At 49.6% G+C, this 17942-nt stretch overlaps 1 protein-coding gene across 6 annotated transcripts in view; it reads left to right on the top strand.

Moving 5' to 3' along the window:
• LOC111852727 (triple functional domain protein) overlaps positions 1 to 17942 on the top strand; it is a 62946-nt gene that overhangs the window by 36751 nt on the left and 8253 nt on the right. For 4 of the 6 annotated variants that reach the window (XM_023828952.2, XM_023828943.2, XM_023828974.2 and 1 more), the window contains 29 exons: positions 102 to 221; positions 749 to 940; positions 1324 to 1473; positions 1604 to 1718; positions 2101 to 2216; positions 4112 to 4234; positions 4574 to 4768; positions 4891 to 5006; positions 5602 to 5668; positions 5837 to 5946; positions 6207 to 6276; positions 6447 to 6536; positions 7185 to 7277; positions 7626 to 7737; positions 7915 to 8105; positions 8195 to 8296; positions 9337 to 9369; positions 9455 to 9594; positions 9709 to 9808; positions 9935 to 10178; positions 11198 to 11493; positions 11907 to 12077; positions 14064 to 14159; positions 14430 to 14578; positions 14697 to 14763; positions 15795 to 15898; positions 16018 to 16087; positions 16247 to 16336; positions 16746 to 16838. In XM_023828952.2, coding sequence (XP_023684720.2) covers positions 102 to 221; positions 749 to 940; positions 1324 to 1473; positions 1604 to 1718; positions 2101 to 2216; positions 4112 to 4234; positions 4574 to 4768; positions 4891 to 5006; positions 5602 to 5668; positions 5837 to 5946; positions 6207 to 6276; positions 6447 to 6536; positions 7185 to 7277; positions 7626 to 7737; positions 7915 to 8105; positions 8195 to 8296; positions 9337 to 9369; positions 9455 to 9594; positions 9709 to 9808; positions 9935 to 10178; positions 11198 to 11493; positions 11907 to 12077; positions 14064 to 14159; positions 14430 to 14578; positions 14697 to 14763; positions 15795 to 15898; positions 16018 to 16087; positions 16247 to 16336; positions 16746 to 16838 — 3615 coding nt within the window. The remainder of the gene's footprint in view (positions 1 to 101; positions 222 to 748; positions 941 to 1323; positions 1474 to 1603; positions 1719 to 2100; positions 2217 to 4111; positions 4235 to 4573; positions 4769 to 4890; positions 5007 to 5601; positions 5669 to 5836; positions 5947 to 6206; positions 6277 to 6446; positions 6537 to 7184; positions 7278 to 7625; positions 7738 to 7914; positions 8106 to 8194; positions 8297 to 9336; positions 9370 to 9454; positions 9595 to 9708; positions 9809 to 9934; positions 10179 to 11197; positions 11494 to 11906; positions 12078 to 14063; positions 14160 to 14429; positions 14579 to 14696; positions 14764 to 15794; positions 15899 to 16017; positions 16088 to 16246; positions 16337 to 16745; positions 16839 to 17942) is intronic. The other 2 variants (XM_023828967.2, XM_023828961.2) reach the window with 1 other exon arrangement.

Raw genomic sequence — 17942 nt, 5'->3', positions numbered from 1 at the left:
ATTACTCACTTAACCTTCTTGTGAAACTCTTGCCCAGCGGTTAGGCAGACCTGCGGGTATCTGTGTGTGGTTTTGTGTGTAACCCGTGTATGCCTGTGCAGGTCTTGGGCTGGATCCGGAATGGGGAGTCCATGCTGAACGCTGGGCTGATCACCGCCAGCTCCCTGCAAGAGGCGGAGCAGCTCCAGAGGGAGCACGAACAGTTTCAACACGCCATCGAGGTGATCTGTGTTCCCCTTCACCATCACCACTATCCTCAGCATACTCCTCCTCCAGCACCATTCCCACTATCCTCAGCTCCTCTGCTGCTATCCTCGGCGTGCCTGTCCTCTTCTCCTCCGCTGCTGTCCTCCTCCTCCCCATCGCTGTCCGCGGCGTGCCTGTTCTCTTCTCCTCCGCTGCTGTCCTCCTCCCCCCCATCGCTGTCCTCGGCGTGCCTGTCCTCTCCTCCTCCATCGCTGTCCTCCTCCCCCCCATCGCTGTCCTCGGCGTGCCTGTCCTCTCCTCCTCCATCGCTGTCCTCCCCCCCATCGCTGTCCTCGGCGTGCCTGTCCTCTCCTCCGCCGCTTTCCTCAGCAAGCCCGTCCTCCTCTCTTCTGCCGCTGTCCTCCATGTACCCGCCTTCCTCTCCCCCACCACCACCCCCACCATACTGACCTGTCTTAGTCCCCGTAGGATTTTATTCACTTCGATCTACTTGGGTTGGGATTCGGGAAGTTATCAGCAGCTGTATTGGTGGCCCTTACAGAAAACGCACCAGAGCGCCCTCCAGGTGCAGCAGAAGGCAGAAGCCATGCTGCAGGCCAACCACTACGACATGGACCTGATCCGCGATTGCGCCGAGAACGTGGCCTCCCACTGGCAGCAGCTCATGCTGAAGATGGAGGACCGTCTGAAGCTGGTCAATGCTTCTGTGGCCTTTTACAAGACCTCTGAGCAGGTGGGAGCCATTTCTGCAGAGGTCCCCTTAGACCAGGGGTCTCCAACTCCGGTCCTGGAGAGCTACCGTCCAGTAGGTTTTCTATCCTACCCGGCCTCTGATGAGACACACCTGTTCTCAGGTAAATACCAGGAGCAGGTGTGGCTCATCAGAAGCCAAGTGGGACAGAAAACCTACTGGATAGTAGCTTTCCAGGACCGGAGTTGGAGACCCCTGCCTTAGACAGTTTTCTCTTTGATTTGAGCGAGTAATTCTGCTTCTGACTGTGTACACAATTCTCCATGATTTTTGTGCATGAAGTGCATTCTGGATATTCTGACTTGCCTCTACCTGACTCTGGGTATTGTAGTTTAAAGCTGTGTTGTGTGTGTCCCCTCTCAAAGGTGTGTAGTGTGTTGGAGAGCCTGGAGCAGGAGTACAAGCGTGAGGAAGACTGGTGCGGAGGAGCCGACAAGTTAGGGCCCAACTGTGAGACGGACCACGTGACACCTATGATCAGCAAACACCTGGAGCAGAAGGAGGCCTTTCTGAAGGTATTGTTGTTGATGCAGGTGCAGTCATGTGGGTTCAAGTGAAGCCAATCCTAATCTCATACCAGTGAGTCTGGCACCCCCTGCTGCATGCATATGGAAATGCAGTTCTAACAGCATTCCTCCCCTCCAGGCTTGCACCCTTGCCCGGCGCAATGCTGACGTCTTCCTGAAATACCTGCACAGGAACAGCGTCAACGTGCCCGGGATGCTGAGCCACGTGAAGGCACCCGAGCAGCAGGTTAAAAGTGAGTCCCACTGCTGTCCGTCCGGCTGACCCATGACCTGTCGGTGATGTTCCGTTTTGTGCTGTGTATCGGCGAGGCCCGATACGCCCCGCCCATCAGCGGCGGCGTCCCACATTTCAGAGCTGGCCTGACCCCGGATCTGCCGATATTGGTTCTATGAATAACGGCCTTTGCCGTTTAATGACGGGCTGTAAAAAGAAAGTGGGTCACGGCTTGCCTTTAGGGGCCTGACTGTCGGATTTGATTTCAGAGCCGCGTTTCATCCTGCTTTTCATGAGAATGGCGGAGAACATTCTAGAGTACTAAAAAAAAAAAAAACGCAATACAACACATAACCGGATATGACCGTGTCTTTGCGTGTCGGATTTATGTCCACCTGCAGACATCCTGAATGAGCTGCTTCAGAGGGAGAACCGGGTCCTCCACTTCTGGACCATGCGCAAGCGCCGGCTGGACCAGTGCCAGCAGTACGTGGTGTTCGAGCGCAGCGCCAAGCAGGTCAGTCCAAGGGCTTCCATCCCTCTTTCCGGAAAGACAAAGTCATTCTGAAAATCTGGGCTGTGGTTAGTTTCCCAGAAGGCCCGACCCACACATCGGCTCTCCCAGGCCGTGACTCCCCGCCCCTGAGAGGTCAGCAGAATAGTTTGTGAACTCCACAGGGTTTCTGTCTAACCCATAATACCAACCCTGGTCTCTCAGATGCGGCTGTCTTAATTGTTGTGGTAGAGAATCCAAAACATCCTTAGTCACGATTTGATGTGTCAATGTTAACATACGCAGAATTCAGGGATGATTCATTGTCTTGTGCCAGAGCTCCCTCTTGTGGCCATTTCTGTATTACAGTGCTGGTTTGGCTACAAGCTCGCACAGGGGAGCAGTAATTACATTGGATTTAATTTAATAAATGCTTAATTTTTTCTAGTAATGTCCGTCTTTTCTGCAATGCTGGACAGTTGCAGCATGACCTGTTCTCAAGTATCTATGTCTCACCATAGCTAATTATCAGGTTTAGTAGGTATGTGGGAGCAGGGAAATCTGTAAACTGTGTTGCGGACTGACCCTCCAGGACCGGAATTGGGGAAGTCTGTTATAGCATGTTCCCCATTCAACTGCTTAAGTTCCCTGGACGTAATGTGAATCTCCCCAGTCATCTTGTATTTTTATCTGGAAAAGACTTTGATCCTAAAGAACCCATCAGTATGAGATTCAGCTGTGCAGGCAATGTGCTGTTTCACCCCGAGTGATGTTCTTCTGGAAAACAGCTTGTCTTTCCGCTTTATACATTTTGCTGCAGCAGCTCGCCGCTGCACAATTATTGCCGATGCTGCTTCACAGTTTTGTGAAATCTCATGAGGGTGCATTTGCACATTTTGATTTGAAATGAAGGATACGGGAAGTGGAGACATGAGACAGCACTCATCTGACCCCGTCAGATCAATAGATTTTACAGTTAAATATTCCCCATTGATGTACATGGCCAACTATTATTGATATACCGTGAAGTTATGGGTCAGCTAACTTAGCATTAACATTAGCGAAGTCAGGGAATTTTCATACTGGTAACTTTGCTGAAATAAACATCAGTAAAATAATTGCCAATGATGTTTATAGAATTTAGTGATTAATTGTCATTGTTGACACACCACAGTGCACAACAAGGAAATGTGTGTTCTGCATTTAACCCATATGTGACGTCATGACGTAGCAGGGGGCAGCTAATTCGGCGCCCAGGGGGCAGTGGTTGGGGGCGGTACCTCGCTCAGGATACCTCAGTGGTGCATTGCTGATGTATGTTCCTATTGGCTGCTTGACCAAATATGAGATGATTATCTAGTGTTACTCATTATCAGATGTACTATACATGCACAACACCCAGGTACAAGAAAACCTTTTTCGGGAGGTGTAGTTAACAAAATGTGTGGAGGAAGTGGGGGTGGCTGGTTTCCTATGAAACAAAATTTAGAAATCTCGGTGATAAAATTTGTAAAGCTTGCTAAGTACTGGAACTGTATTGAGGATTAATGCTGCTTATGAAAATATTTGATATCACGGTTTAAAGTCTGTACAGTAAGAAGCCTGATATCAACCTAGCTGCAGTGTGAGAATTGCATGTTCTATTAATGTCACACATCGCCCAGCCCTAAATGAAATATACAGTTTGATGCATTTTAGACCTAGATTCTTGATCAAAGGACCAGTACTCTCTTGTCTTCTGACTAGAGGAAGGTTAAAAGTTTTTTTTTAGAATTCGCTAATACTAGTAAACAATTTAAAGACAAGCTGTGCTAAGCCACGCTTCCCAGTAAGATGGTAGTCACTTTGATGGCTAAATTAAGCCGTAGGCGTGAGGTCTCTGGAAGCCGTTGTGAAATTGTTCTTCGCTCGTGCCGCAGGCCTTAGAGTGGATCCACGACACCGGCGAGTTCTACCTGTCCACTCACACCTCTACCGGCTCCAGCATCCACCACACGCAGGAGCTACTGAAGGAACACGAGGACTTCCACATCACAGCCAAGGTAGGGCGCGTTAGCCTGTACCTCCGCTGTGCCCTCGCTCCCCCTCTCTCTCTCTCCGTCCCCTAATTCCACACTGTCCCTGCCTCAGCAGAATCCTGTGCCAATGGGCAGCTCACGTGATGTTAGTATTTTTATGCATAAGCAGCTAAATGGCCGAATTAGTTGATCTGTTTGTCGGGCTTTTTGTGGGGGGGGCCCTCCCTCCAACTGAGTAAGTCACATGGGGGTGTTTTTGTCCTACTGCTGAGCCACATGGTAATCCCCATTGTGTCCTCCTGCCAATGTCTCATTCCCTGCATTAACGCCATCGCCCCCCCTCCGCATTCACCTCACCTGCAGCAAACCAAAGAGCGAGTAAAACTGCTGATACAGCTGGCCGATGGCTTCTGTGACAAGGGGCACGCCCACGCCATGGAGATTAAGAAATGGGTTACCGCTGTGGACAAACGCTACCGGGACTTCTCCCTGCGCATGGACAAATACCGCTCGTCCCTGGAGAAGGCGCTGGGCATCTCCTCAGACTCCAACAAGTCGGTGCGTGTAACGGCTCGGGCTTTGTGGGGCAGAGATGACTGCAGTGGGGGGGGGGCTTCTTGTGGTTTTTCTGGGTCGGTCGGTCCCCTGCTAGGTCACTCCTGCATTGTTCCCTGTCACAGAGCAAAGACCTGCAGCTGGACATCATCCCAGCCAGCGCCCCAGGGTCAGAGGTCAAGCTGCGGGACGCGGCCCATGAGCTTAATGAGGAGAAGCGCAAGTCGGCCCGCAGGAAAGAGTGCGTGTCTGAGCCGCACCCCACCCTTAAACCTTCCGCCCTGCTCTGCCTCTCGTTCATTTACGCTTGCTGAATTTCTTGGCCCAGATGTCCGCCTATGCGGTTCTCCCCGAGTCCCGCTGACTCCTTTGTCCAATCAGATCCTTGCTGTTTTGGCCAGATGAGGAGCACGGGGTCGCTTGTTTCCAATTGCCCAGAGCGTCTCGCTCCAGATTAGCACCTGCCTCGTTTATCTGACTGTCAGTTTGCCTGTGACCCCCTGTGCCGCAAACCGCCATGCCGGTGATTAATGCAGGGGAGGTGCTTTGACTGGCCATGGCCTGCCCTCACGCACATGCCGAGCCCCGATTGGAGTCCATCCAGTCCCATGGATGATTTCAGCCAGTCACATGGATGTTGTCAGCCTGTTTTATTTGCAGTGGCATGATTTGTGGCCATTTCCATGACAGGATGAGGATTCACTTGTAGCAGGAGCTGTGTGCTGCTTTAAAAAGTGTATAGCGAGTACCGATGAGGACCCAATTTTAGACGTTAAAATTGAAACAGGGCAACAGTAGCTAATCCTCTGAGTGTTTGTGCACGTGTGTCTCTGCAGGTTCATTATGGCGGAGCTTATTCAGACGGAGAAGGCCTACGTGCGGGACCTGAGGGAGTGCATGGACGTAAGCTGCCCCCCCCCCCCCAAACAGCCAGCTTTAGGGAGCACTGTATGACTACGCGTCATTAGAATAACCTGCCTACTTTTGTACCATACTGGCCAATGTATATATGCTATTACACCGACATCATGTGGGCACTCATGTTCAGCCCAATCTGTGTCCCCTGCTCAGACCTACCTGTGGGAGATGACCAGTGGCGTTGAAGAGATCCCCCAAGGAATCGTCAACAAGGAGCACATCATCTTTGGGAATATGCAGGACCTCTATGAGTTCCACCACAAGTGAGTCTGCCAGTGTGCTGGAATATGGTGAACTATACTTAGGGTCTGTTAGAGTATAGTGTCCTGTATGTCGGGTCTGTTGGAGTACTTTGTAGTATACTTAGGATCTATTGGAGAACATTGTACAGTATGTATGGTCTGTAAGAGTACATAGCACTGTATTTAGGGTAAAACATCACTGGGTTTTCTGAAGTACGGTGTGCCGTAATGAGTAAGCAGTCTTTTTTAGCTGATCTCACACACGCCTCCTGTCATCACAGCATATTCCTGAAGGAGCTAGAGAAGTATGAGCAGCTACCAGAGGATGTGGGTCACTGCTTCGTCACCTGGGTGAGCGTGGGGAGCCGGGCTGCGCTCTCGTTAACTCAGACACATAGTTTTATACTTCTTCTTGATGTACAACGCGGCTGGGCTCACCACCGGCTACGCTGTACCTTCTTGTTCTGTGTAAGCCCAGCTGCCGTCTCCTGACGCCTCTCCGCTTGGTTCACTGTTTACAGGCCGACAAGTTCCAGATGTACGTCAATTACTGTAAGAACAAACCGGACTCCACCCAGCTGATACTGGAGCACGCTGGGAGCTACTTCGACGTGAGTGACCGCAGCCCATTCTGACTCCCTGACGGACCTGAGCAGGGGGTCACGGGTCACACAGTAAAGTGTGTGCCTCGTTATTTTACCCGACATTGTGTATGTCAGGAACTGTGGAAACCTTTCTGAACTCATGAACTACAACCTGGACTGTTTTTGAGTAGATATTTTAGGAAGCTTGAGGTTTTGTAGGTGCTCTCAAATTTTTTTTGACTTTGCCAAACTTACGACGATTTGCAAATATGACCAAAGACATACAATAGTTGCCACGGGAAAGTACTGTACTGTGTGGAAGCAGGACCATCCCAGCATGGCACGCATCTCCCAGTCTCATTCTCACACCTAAGAGTGAGTGCGATTATCCCATTCCGACGTATGTCCATTCCGACGTATGTCCATTCCGACGTATGTCCATTTCGACGTATGTCCAGTTGTATGTCGGGGACAGTCTGTATGAACGATTTAAGTAATTCTGTTTGAATATATGATCTGTAAAACGTGTGGATTCTCGTCTTTTAACTCCAGTTAGGAGTCTCTGTTGGCGTATTGGTGCAGTTAGTTACAGGGTAGCGATTGATCTCAGCGTGTGACTCTAATCAGGCTTCGGGGAGCCGGATGTCACCTGTAATCCTCTTATCCCTCTTACAGGAGATCCAGCTCAGGCACCGCCTGGCCAACTCCATCTCCTCCTACCTGATCAAGCCGGTGCAGAGAATAACCAAGTACCAACTGCTGCTCAAGGTCCGTCGCCAGGGTGGCCACGCTCGAGCCGCGTCTCGTTAGCCACAAGGACGGGCGTGTGTGCTAGCATTCTTTCACGGAGGGCTTTCCCATGGTCTGTTTCTTAGCATAACATGCCACCATTCGTGACAATCCAGAGAAGGTAGCCTTTAGCTTATTAGCATTCTTTCTGTTAGCCTAGCATTACTATTTGTACACGTCTTAAAGAGGAAGGGGGCATTTGGTAGCTTTTAGCCTGTTAGCACAGTCTATGTTAGCGTAATGCAGCTCACTCTTGGCGCTTCCATGTATCAGGCTTCAGCCACGTCTGTGATGTTTATCAGTCTAGCTTTATGCTCTGGTCTCCAGGAGCTCCTGACGTGCTGTGAGGAGGGTAAAGGGGAGATCAAGGATGGCCTGGAGGTCATGCTGAGTGTGCCCAAGCGTGCCAACGACGCCATGCATCTCAGCATGCTGGAAGGTGAGCGGAGCCAGGCCACGTGGGGCTAAACGCTCACGTTCAGCCGAGTTTTACCGTCTGAGGGCCCTAAATCTGTTGTGAAGCGCATTGCCTTTAAGCTATTTTTATTTGGGAAATGCGTGCCATGCTGGTTTGCTGCTTGTTGCCCGTGTTCAAACCTGACCTCAATCTCTACAGGCTTCGATGAGAACATCGAGTCTCAGGGCGAGCTCATCCTTCAGGAGTCCTTCCAGGTGTGGGACCCAAAGACCCTCATCCGCAAGGGCCGCGAGCGCCATCTCTTCCTGTTTGAGATGTCCCTGGTCTTCAGCAAGGAGGTCAAGGACTCCAACGGCCGCAGCAAGTACATCTATAAGAGCAAGCTCTTCGTAAGTGGCCTTCTCCAGCTAAACCCCATCTTTTGTCAAAGGCTCACATGGTCTTGATGTCTGATTCTTCTTACGGGGGCTGTCTTTAGACCTCAGAGTTGGGGGTCACGGAGCACGTTGAGGGAGACCCCTGCAAATTTGCCCTCTGGGTAGGACGGACCCCAACTTCTGATAATAAGATTGTCCTAAAGGTAAGCACATGACCTGCTGAGAGCAGCAGGCTTCCGTTTTCACCCTGTTCTGCGTGCATGACTGTATGGTGTTTCCTGTGGTTGGATGGCTTATGGGTAGCAGCTGGGTGCATCTAGGAATCTCTCTGCACCGTGGACCATATGTGTGAATTTCCCTTGGTAAAAGTAACCCAAGCTATTATCCTGTATTTGTATGAATATGAAATGATGGTTGGATAACATGCTTTCTGCCAAGTCGATTGACAGCTTTTTTATAGATGACATTTTAGTGTCTGTGGGTCCTGCCTAAGACCCCCCCAATGTTTTACTACGTATGATTTATATGGTAAGATCGTACTCCTTTCAAACCCAGCAGAACTGAAGCTGCTGTCAGTGTTAATTGTCGGAAAAGCATGTTACCCATTTACACGCCGGGTTGGTGTTCTCGGGGGTGCATGTACACCTTCCAAATCAGAATGTGCATCGTCTGCTGTGTGCTTTTAGTGCCATGGTGTGCTTGCTCTATTGTAATGAAACAGCCACTGCAGGCACACTGCTGGATAGGTGAACTCCAACACCTCAGCAGACTGACCCGTGTGACATCACAGGTGTGACATCACAGGTGTGACATCACAGGTGTGACATCACAGGTGTGACATCACAGGGAGCCCAGATTAGCTTTGTGTTCTTGTCACATGCCTTTCAAACAGACTCTTCTTCAGCCTTCGTGCTCTAAAGATCCAAAGTGGTTCGTTAATGCAAGTATTTAATCTCAGTTTACTAGGTTAGCCATTATTTGCGTCTGGATGACCCAAAAATAGCTTAAATAAATCTTTACCTTTTTATATGATATATGGTAGAATGATTGTAGAATGATTAGGGGGAGGATTTGCTTCTAATGCTGATGCTAAGACTAATGAGGCATGATGTGTAACATAGAGATTGTGTTAAAGAAGTCGGTGTCTTTCTTTTGCTGTCTGTCCGTGCCGTTTGTCATCATAATGTGTGAATCATTCAGTATGAAAAATAGTGAAATTCTCTGTTCTATATTTCAAACTAAGCCGCTAAGTCAGGGCAGCAAACACAGCACCATGGTGAGTACGGCAGCCAACAGCGACTCCATCAAATCGATGAGGAGAGGGGCTTTACTGGCGTCTAACCGTGTCACGCCTTCCCCAGGCCTCCAGCATCGAGAACAAGCAGGACTGGATCAAGCACATACGGGAGGTGATCCAGGAGCGCACCATCCACCTCAAGGGGGCGCTCAAGGAGCCCATCCACATTCCCAAGTCCGCCACCACGAAGCACAAGGGTAGAAGGTACCCCCCTGCCCTCTCTGAAGAGAACGTCTTGAGTGTTATTGCTCTTATTTATTGGAACTTTCTTTTTAAATTGTGTAGAACCTGAGTTGAGAATTGAGTCTTTTTCCACAGGGATGGTGAGGACCTGGACAGTCAGGGTGACGGAAGCAGTCAGCCTGACACCATATCTCTGGCCTCTCGCACTTCCCAGAACACCCTGGACAGCGACAAAGTGAGTCCCGGGCCTCGGATCTCTCCACACAGCTCCACTCCAGCAGACGGGGTGAATCCTGGAGTCCGATTTTAGGACCACGCTGCCGTCCCCTGACCCCTCTCTCTCCAATACGTCCCTATCTAGCTTTCTGGAGGTTGCGAGCTGACCGTGGTCATCCACGACTTCGCGGCAGGGAATAGCAATGAGCTGACGGTGCGCCGCGGCCAGACTGTGGAGGTGCTGGAGCGCCCCCACGAGCGGCCCGACTGGTGCCTGGTGCGGACCACTGACCGCTCGCCCGCCCAGGAGGGCCTCGTGCCCTGTGCCATGCTCTGCATCGCCCACTCCCGCAGCAGCATGGAGATGGAGGGCATCTTCAACCACAGAGGTAGGCAGGGATTATCCATGCCCCGCCCCCATATGGGCATGTCCAAAGAGGGCCTCCTCTGATAGGCTCTAGTCCCAACTGGGGGCGGGACTTTGTTTACACTCACACGTCACCACTCAGTCCTCTAATCTAGGCCCAAATGCACAGATATACTGGTATGTATGTCACAGATCATGTTTGTAAATTAGAAAACACACTAAAATGGTAGATCAGAACAGCTGGATGGTGAATTCACCTTTCTGTGGCCTTTTGTATTCCTGTACCTGGGCTGAACCTTCCTGCCAGACTTCTTTGTTCATTCTTCTTTTCACCACCAGAGGGCATGTGCTTCTGGTTATCAGCTGGAGATTCACTCCTGTACCAGTTTTAATTCACTTGTGATGGATCTTTGGCAGATGTAGGTTGTTTGCTTTGGATAAAGTTTGGTTTGAAAAGTCGGTCTCGTGCATTATAGGGGGAGTGTTGTTTTCCTTACGGGAGGGATTATTCTTATCATCCCGGGACTGATTCAGTTGAGTTTTTAATTAGCGCTTTTTATGTAATTTATATATGTACTGTGGGACGACACAGTTAATGTGCATAAGATGTTGGAGTTATCTGCTGACTTATCTGGGTCAGGAGGATAGTTCTGGATCGTTCCATCGCTTTCCCATCTCAGCGTGGCCTATTCGGCCCGCTGCCAGACGGGGGCTGACGGGTGGTGGGGGTAGTGTCCCCTGGGAGGCGGAGCTTACTTTCCCGTGGGTGCTGGGTCAGGACTGACGTCCCCTGGGAGGCGGAGCTTACATTCCCGTGGGTGCTGGGTCAGGACTGACGTCCCCTGGGAGGCGGAGCTTACATTCCCGTGGGTGCAGGGTCAGGACTGACGTCCCCCGAGGGTGTAAGGCTGTGGGATGACATCCCATGGGGGTGGGGTTTACATCTCCCATGGGCATAGGAACACAGCTGATGTCCCCTGGGGGGCTCACATCCTTTGGCAGTTTAGAGTAAGGCCCTGTTGTTGTCTGTTGGCCCTGCAGACACCCTGTCGGTGTGCAGCAGCGACTCCCTGGTCCCCGGTTCATCGGCCACGCTGCAGCCCAGCCATATCTCGGGCCCCCACAGTTCCCCGGGGCCCAAGCGGCCGGGCAACACGCTGCGCAAGTGGCTGACCAGCCCGGTGCGGCGGCTCAGCAGCGGCAAGGCTGACGGGCACGTCAAGAAGCTGGCGCAGAAGCACAAGAAGAGCCGCGATGTGCGCAAGAGCGCCGACGTTGGCTCACAGAAGGACTCTGACGACAGTGCTGCCACACCTCAGGATGAGACCGTGGAGGAGGTGGGGGGCAAGGCTGACTGCAGTGGGCAGGGATGCTAACCATGGCTGTGGGATTTGTTGCTATGGGGCAGTGTGTTGCTAGAATTAGTTACTATGGGCTGGGGTTTGTTGCCAAGAGACAGTTTGTTGCTAGGGGCTGGGTTACTGGGTTGGTTATGAGGTAGGGTTTGTTGCTACAGGCCAGTCTTTTGCTTGGGGTGGGGTTGGTTACTTTTGTCTGGGTTTTGTTACTATGGGATGGTTGTTACAGGGGGGTGGTTGGTTACTTTGGGATGGGCTTGGTTACTGTGGGCTGGGGTTTGTTGCCGGAGGTAGTGTTAGCTACTATGGGTGGGGCTGGTTGTCGTATGGGGCGTGGCTGGGTACATTGGGGGCGGAGCCGGCTTTCTCATGGCTGACACGTTCCTCTGCAGAGAGTAAGGAGCGAGGGGCTCAGCAGTGGCACACTGTCCAAGTCGTCGTCGTCGGGGATGCAGAGCTGTGGGGAGGAGGAGGGGGAGGAGGGGCCCGACTCGGTTCCCCTGCCACCCCCCATGGCCATCCAGCAGCACAGCCTGCTGCAGCCAGACTCCCAGGATGACAAGGTGAGCATGGGTACCACCTGTGGGGGGTGCCGGCGGTGCCATGGGGGGGGTCACCGTCCTCCAGCAAACCAGCTCCCCCCTTAGCCACGTCCGAGTCGGGTTTAAGGTTAAACCACTAAGCACAGACTCACTCGCTTCTCTGCTGTCTATAGCTTGGGTCTTTTACGGAGGAAACTTACACAGCCCTTACCACCCCAGAGCTGTCCGTAAGTAGCGGTACTATAAGAAGGGCATGATCTGCGTCACTAAAAACATCGCAAAGGTTAACATCTCGGATGTGACAGCCGTATCCAAACGGTCCTTACGATTTCAAAATGACATGATGCAATGCCCTCTGTCCCACCCCTGGATGGATCTACATGGAAATCACACATTTATTCCGTCGATTTGTAGGTTTTATTCGTACCGTGGTTGACGTGGCCCCCTGCTGGCCGTCATGTGCATGGGGGGTTCACAGTGTGCTCTCCAGGCCAGTGACGATTCTCTGACCCTCTTTCTTTTCTCCTCTTCTGTTCCTGACTGTATTGTTTGCCTTTAGCCTTTCATTGATTTGTGTTCTGTGTTCGCTTTATCTCAGTTCCCATACCTCTCCATCTGAATCACTCCCTCTCGCTCCTCCCATTTTTTTTTTCCTTCTTCCGTGCTTGATTTCCGGGTTTATAATAGTTCTTTGGTTTACTCTAGTAATTCTTATTTGAAGACCATGACTGCTCCCACTCTCATTTGTTTGGTAATTTCCACTATGAGCTTCTCTTAAGTTAACGATCATCTTTGATTTAGCCTTTTTAAAGGCTGACTTCTCCGTTGACTACTGCTACAAAGCTGTCGTGTACTTAAAACAAGAACTCTGCTATGGAGCGCAGCACCCTTCTCCTGAGTAATCATGAAAAGGCCCTTGGATTGTAATTCTGCCTTAAGGCTTTTTTGAAAAGCTCTGCCCGCTGAGAATTGTCCTCTAGCACTCTGTACTTCACCCAAAATCAACCCTTTTCCTTGTGCCTGCAGAGGTTGAGCTTCCTGAATTCGTAATACCTCGAATTTTGTTTATAAACGCTTCATTCCCCGTCACCCTTTGTTAGGCTTCTTTCGGAAGTATCCTTGCCAAAGGCAGGTTCAGATTAACGCTGGTGGCCTGCTGGGGCCCTATGCCCTGCCCGCCGGCTCCGAGCTGCCCCGCTCCCCCTCCCTTCACCCCCCAACCCCTCCCCCTCCACCAGTCCCCCTTTCCTCTGTACGTGGACCACCATTCTCCATGCTTGCCTGTAATTGGCACCTAGTAGCTGGCGAAGCCAGGGACCGCCCCCCTATGCCTTTTTTGGGAAAGTGGGAGTGTCCGGAAGTGACGGCATTGGTGAGACTTTCTGCAACATTCTGCCTCTTTGTGATGGACTGTGTTCATGACTGCATTGCACATTCTCCGGCCCTGAAGCGCAGATCTCCTGAAATGCCATGTCTGAGCTGAAAACCTATCTTATTCAGTAATGTGAATGCAAACATTTAAGCAAATTAAAAACACATTATTAATATTCTCTTTACTTTGGAGAAAAATTTTCCTTGATTTTCTTTGTCTTGGTTTTTTTCTATTTTATTTATTTTGCATTTAGTTTTAGAATGTTGATTTATTTTTAAAGTTACAAGTTGCATGTGGGTAATGTATGGGCAGGTAAAAGATTGATGTTTGTGGCGGCGGGGGGGTGCTCCATTATTTGGTAACAGCAAACTGTATTGCGTTAAGGATTTCTAATGTTAAAATGATATCTTGGCCAGTGTCCCATAAGCTCCTCTTATTGTCGTGTCATGGGCGTATTCTAAGACTCCCCAGTGCTGAGTATGCAAATTAGTCTTATGCAAATGAATTGCCTTGCCCCGCCCACCACAAGCCTCTCTAAGCCTGATGTTCTGTGTGAATCGCAGTAACGCTTGGGCAGATTTTGTGCGTTCTCTAGAAGTACCCATCTCACACTCATCCTTGTACCCCCTCTCCAGACATCCTCGCGACTCTCTGTACGCCCAAGCAGCTCCGAGACGCCCAGTGCTGCGGAATTGGTCAGCGCCATCGAGGAACTGGTCAAGAGCAAGATGGTAAGGTGCAGCCGTTCTGAGTGAAACCAATCAAAATGCGGGCTTCTCTGCTCACCTAGCGTTCTCCTTTATCGACGCTTCTATTTCGCTAATGCTAACCTGCTAATCTTGGACGGCAGCAGTGTTACGGTCGATTTTCTAACGTCGTATTCAAATGCGGCGTTAAATACTGGGCAACTCTGTTCTGGCGACGCAGTGACCTGCAGGAGCTGTCAGTCTGCGTTTAAGCCACCCTGAGACCTGTTGCCATGTGGTGTCTCCCCCCTTCAGGCCCTGGAAGACCGGCCCAGCTCCCTCTCTGTGCAGCAAGCAGACAGCAGCAGCCCCTCCTTCAACCCTTCGGACAACTCTCTCCTGTCGTCTTCCTCGCCCATCGACGAGATGGAGGAGCGCAAGACCGGCTTCCTCAAGCGCCGACAGTATGTTTCTGCCCGAGACTTTCCTCCCTTCTACAGGGGGTGCTGATGATCACTATATTGTTCTCCTGTGTGCTTGGAGGCGCTGACGTTTCTCCCTGTGTGCCGTCTTGCTGTCCAGCTACGTCCTCCTAGAGCTTATGGAGACTGAGAGGGACTACGTGAGAGACCTGGGGTTGGTGGTGGAGGTGAGTCTCGTGCCTAAGATGTTAGTGAAGTCATTCTGAAGTCTTGCTTTTCTCAGAAGATCCTTTTCTTAACACTAGAACCGCCGTTTCCCACACCAGTGAACGAATGAACGTCAAATTTCTTCAACCGCTAAGCAAGACATACTTCGGCATATGCGACCTTTTTGTTTTGCGCTAATGTGTCTTTAGCAGCAAATCTAATACCCTCAACCAAAAAGCCGTAATGTTCCTAATAGAGCGGCTGCTCTGTCCTGAAATCCTACAGCTAAAAATTTTTCAAACTCGGTATGTATTATATAAAGTGTTGTATAAATAGACACAGTTTATTTGTGAATTTGTGTTCCTCAAAGTTTCTGCTTTTTTATAACCTTATAAAGTCATTTTATATAAACCCAGATGAAACAATTAACAAATGTAGGTTTTATTTTCATGAATTGTGTCACGCACAGTTTTTGGCTGAAGCGGCTTTCCATTCCGTCTGTGATGTCTCTCCAACAGATATAAAATGTATGAGAAAACATTACCAGTCTCACTTTTTGTCTTTTTGAAATAATAAGACCACTTATATTCAATTCTAATAGTGATTAAGGTGATTGATTCTTTTGGTATTTGTTGAAGTGAGGTTTTTATTTTAATACTGTTTTAGGATTGAGATTAATTTCACTAGATTAATCTATCGAAAGCAAAATAACTCGATGAGCACAAAAACATATGACATAAACAACGACTGTATTATGGGTTTTGCAGCTTTTTTTTGTGGTGACAATAACTGATGGTGTGAGGATCATTGACTGTCCCATTGTTTGGGTGACCGGAGTTCTAATGCAATGGCGCATTAACGAAAACAAAAGGTGTGACACGCCAAACTACGTCGCTGCTGGCGGTTCTATTGTTAACCATGCTCATAGTTACAAGGCCTCACCATATAAACTCCAGCCGTCTCGAGGACGTCTGCTGTTTCCAGCCACCACCACCCCCCCTCCAGTATTAGATCTGCCTGCACGCTCACCCCCACCGCTTGTCCTTTCTAGGGCTATATGGCCAGGATGAGGGAAGAAGGAGTGCCGGACGACATGAAAGGGAAGGACAAGACCGTGTTTGGCAACATCCACCAGATCTATGATTGGCACAAAGAGTAAGCACAGCGTTCCTCGCTTTCACAATCCTTTGTTGTTTAGAGAAAGTGCTTTTTCCAGTAATAAACTACCATTTTGTATTTAGACAAATTATTTTTTTGTTTCCCCGAAAATGCAGCTTGTTCCTCGGCGAGCTTGAGAAGTGTCTCGAGGACCCTGATAGGCTGGCTCCACTGTTCCTCAAACATGTGAGTGACATCTTGAGGTCAAGGGTCAAAATATAGGGCACACAGTTGAGATTAATGGGACCTTTTCCCTAGAGATGGATTATCTGGTGAGTAGCGTAGCCGTGTGGGGGGACTGTCCTGTGTCTGAATGGCCTTTGCGTTTGTCCGTTTCCCGCGCAGGAGCGGCGCTGGCACATGTACATCGTCTACTGCCAGAACAAACCCAAGTCGGAGTTCATCGTATCAGAGTACATCGAGACGTACTTTGAGGTGAGCGTCCCGAAAGGTCAGAGTAATGGTGTCGGGATGGCATGGTCTGTCTGAGGCATCTGTGATACTGATCGTTATCCAGGCCGAACCTGAGGAGACCCGTCGGCGTTCTACTCCAGTGTTTCCCAATCTAGTCCTTGGGGACCAACCAGCAGTAGCTGGGAGGGAGCAAAAATGTGGACTGTCTGACAGGGAGCACAGAGGGAGTAAAAACATGGACCGACTGTGGATCCCCGAGGACCGGATTGGGAATTACTGTTCTACTCGATGTTAACAGTGTTGGTGTCTGGCTCCTCAAACACCCCCCCCCCCCCCCGCCCCCCCCCCCTTGTGTGTTGTCATGGGAATGGGCTCGGGTAACCTTGAGATTATATCGTCTTGGTAACCTGTGGTTCCTCACCTCCTTCAGGACCTCAAGCAGCGCCTGGGTCACCGGTTGCAGATCACAGATTTGCTGATTAAGCCGGTTCAGAGAATCATGAAGTATCAGCTTCTGCTGAAGGTCAGTGTGACACTGAGCGGGTGATTTTAATGGTGGAGACACTCCCCCATTTCTGATAGGTGCTCATCTAGCTAGCATCCCTGTGCCCAGGACCGGTCCTGGGTGGGACACCTGCCGTACTCACTGTCACACATGCGCGCACACATACTTACTAGGGCTGGGTATTGCCACTGATTTCCCGAATTGATTCAATTCTGATTCACAAGGTCTCGAATCCTATTCGATTTCTTATCCCATTTGATTCTATTCAATATCGATTGTGACACCCCAAAAGTTAGTAATCTATAAATTCAACATATCCTTCTGTTTATTAAATTTGGTTAGTGGAAAACGCCACATGCTACTGTTTTGGTAAGTCATGGAAGTGATAATCACTGAAGTGGCGGTGAAGAGAGGGACAGATCAGCAGCCACAGCATCTTTCCAAAGAGGAGATATTGTAGATGAAAGAGGTACAAAGAAGTCTGTGGTGTGATGGTACTTTTTGCAGTTTAATGTCCAACCGGTTTAATAAACATAAGCATATGGCAAATTTATACAGATTACTAACTTTTGGGCTACACAACACACTAAATGTGCTACTGATCATATTGTGGCCAAACAAATATTTATGCCCTTTAATCGCATCACATTTGTCAGCATTGATTGGTGCCTTTTTATTTCACACACACTATTGGTGGATAATAAATTCTGTTTGGCTGTAGTTTATTTTAGGCAAATTTTAATCTTTTTTGCTTTATTGGTAGCGCAATATTAAGCACAAATATTTGAGATAATCGCAATCTGAAATCACGTGGCCCTACCTTCAGTGGTCAGCTCTCACCATATTCTTTTCTCTTTTTTTTTTCGTTTTATCTGTTTTTGTCTGTTATCGATCTCGTCTGCAGATGGCCACGTGAGACTAATGAGGTTAAAGCTTCACACATCCACGGGAAAAGGCCATAGACTGTAAAAGGCGTATATTACAAAATCCATCTCGGGATTTTATGAATTGATGTTTGACTATGCAAATGAAGATCAATTTGAATCATGAAATCGATGTTTTGTTTTGTTTTTTTTTAAACCCTGCCCCAATGCTGCACACGAGCAGGCAGGGCTGTTCCCT

This window comes from Paramormyrops kingsleyae, chromosome 23 (genome assembly GCF_048594095.1).
Source record: "Paramormyrops kingsleyae isolate MSU_618 chromosome 23, PKINGS_0.4, whole genome shotgun sequence".
In the NCBI taxonomy this organism is placed as follows: Eukaryota; Metazoa; Chordata; class Actinopteri; order Osteoglossiformes; family Mormyridae; genus Paramormyrops; species Paramormyrops kingsleyae.
This window is presented reverse-complemented; position numbering and strand designations above follow the sequence as displayed.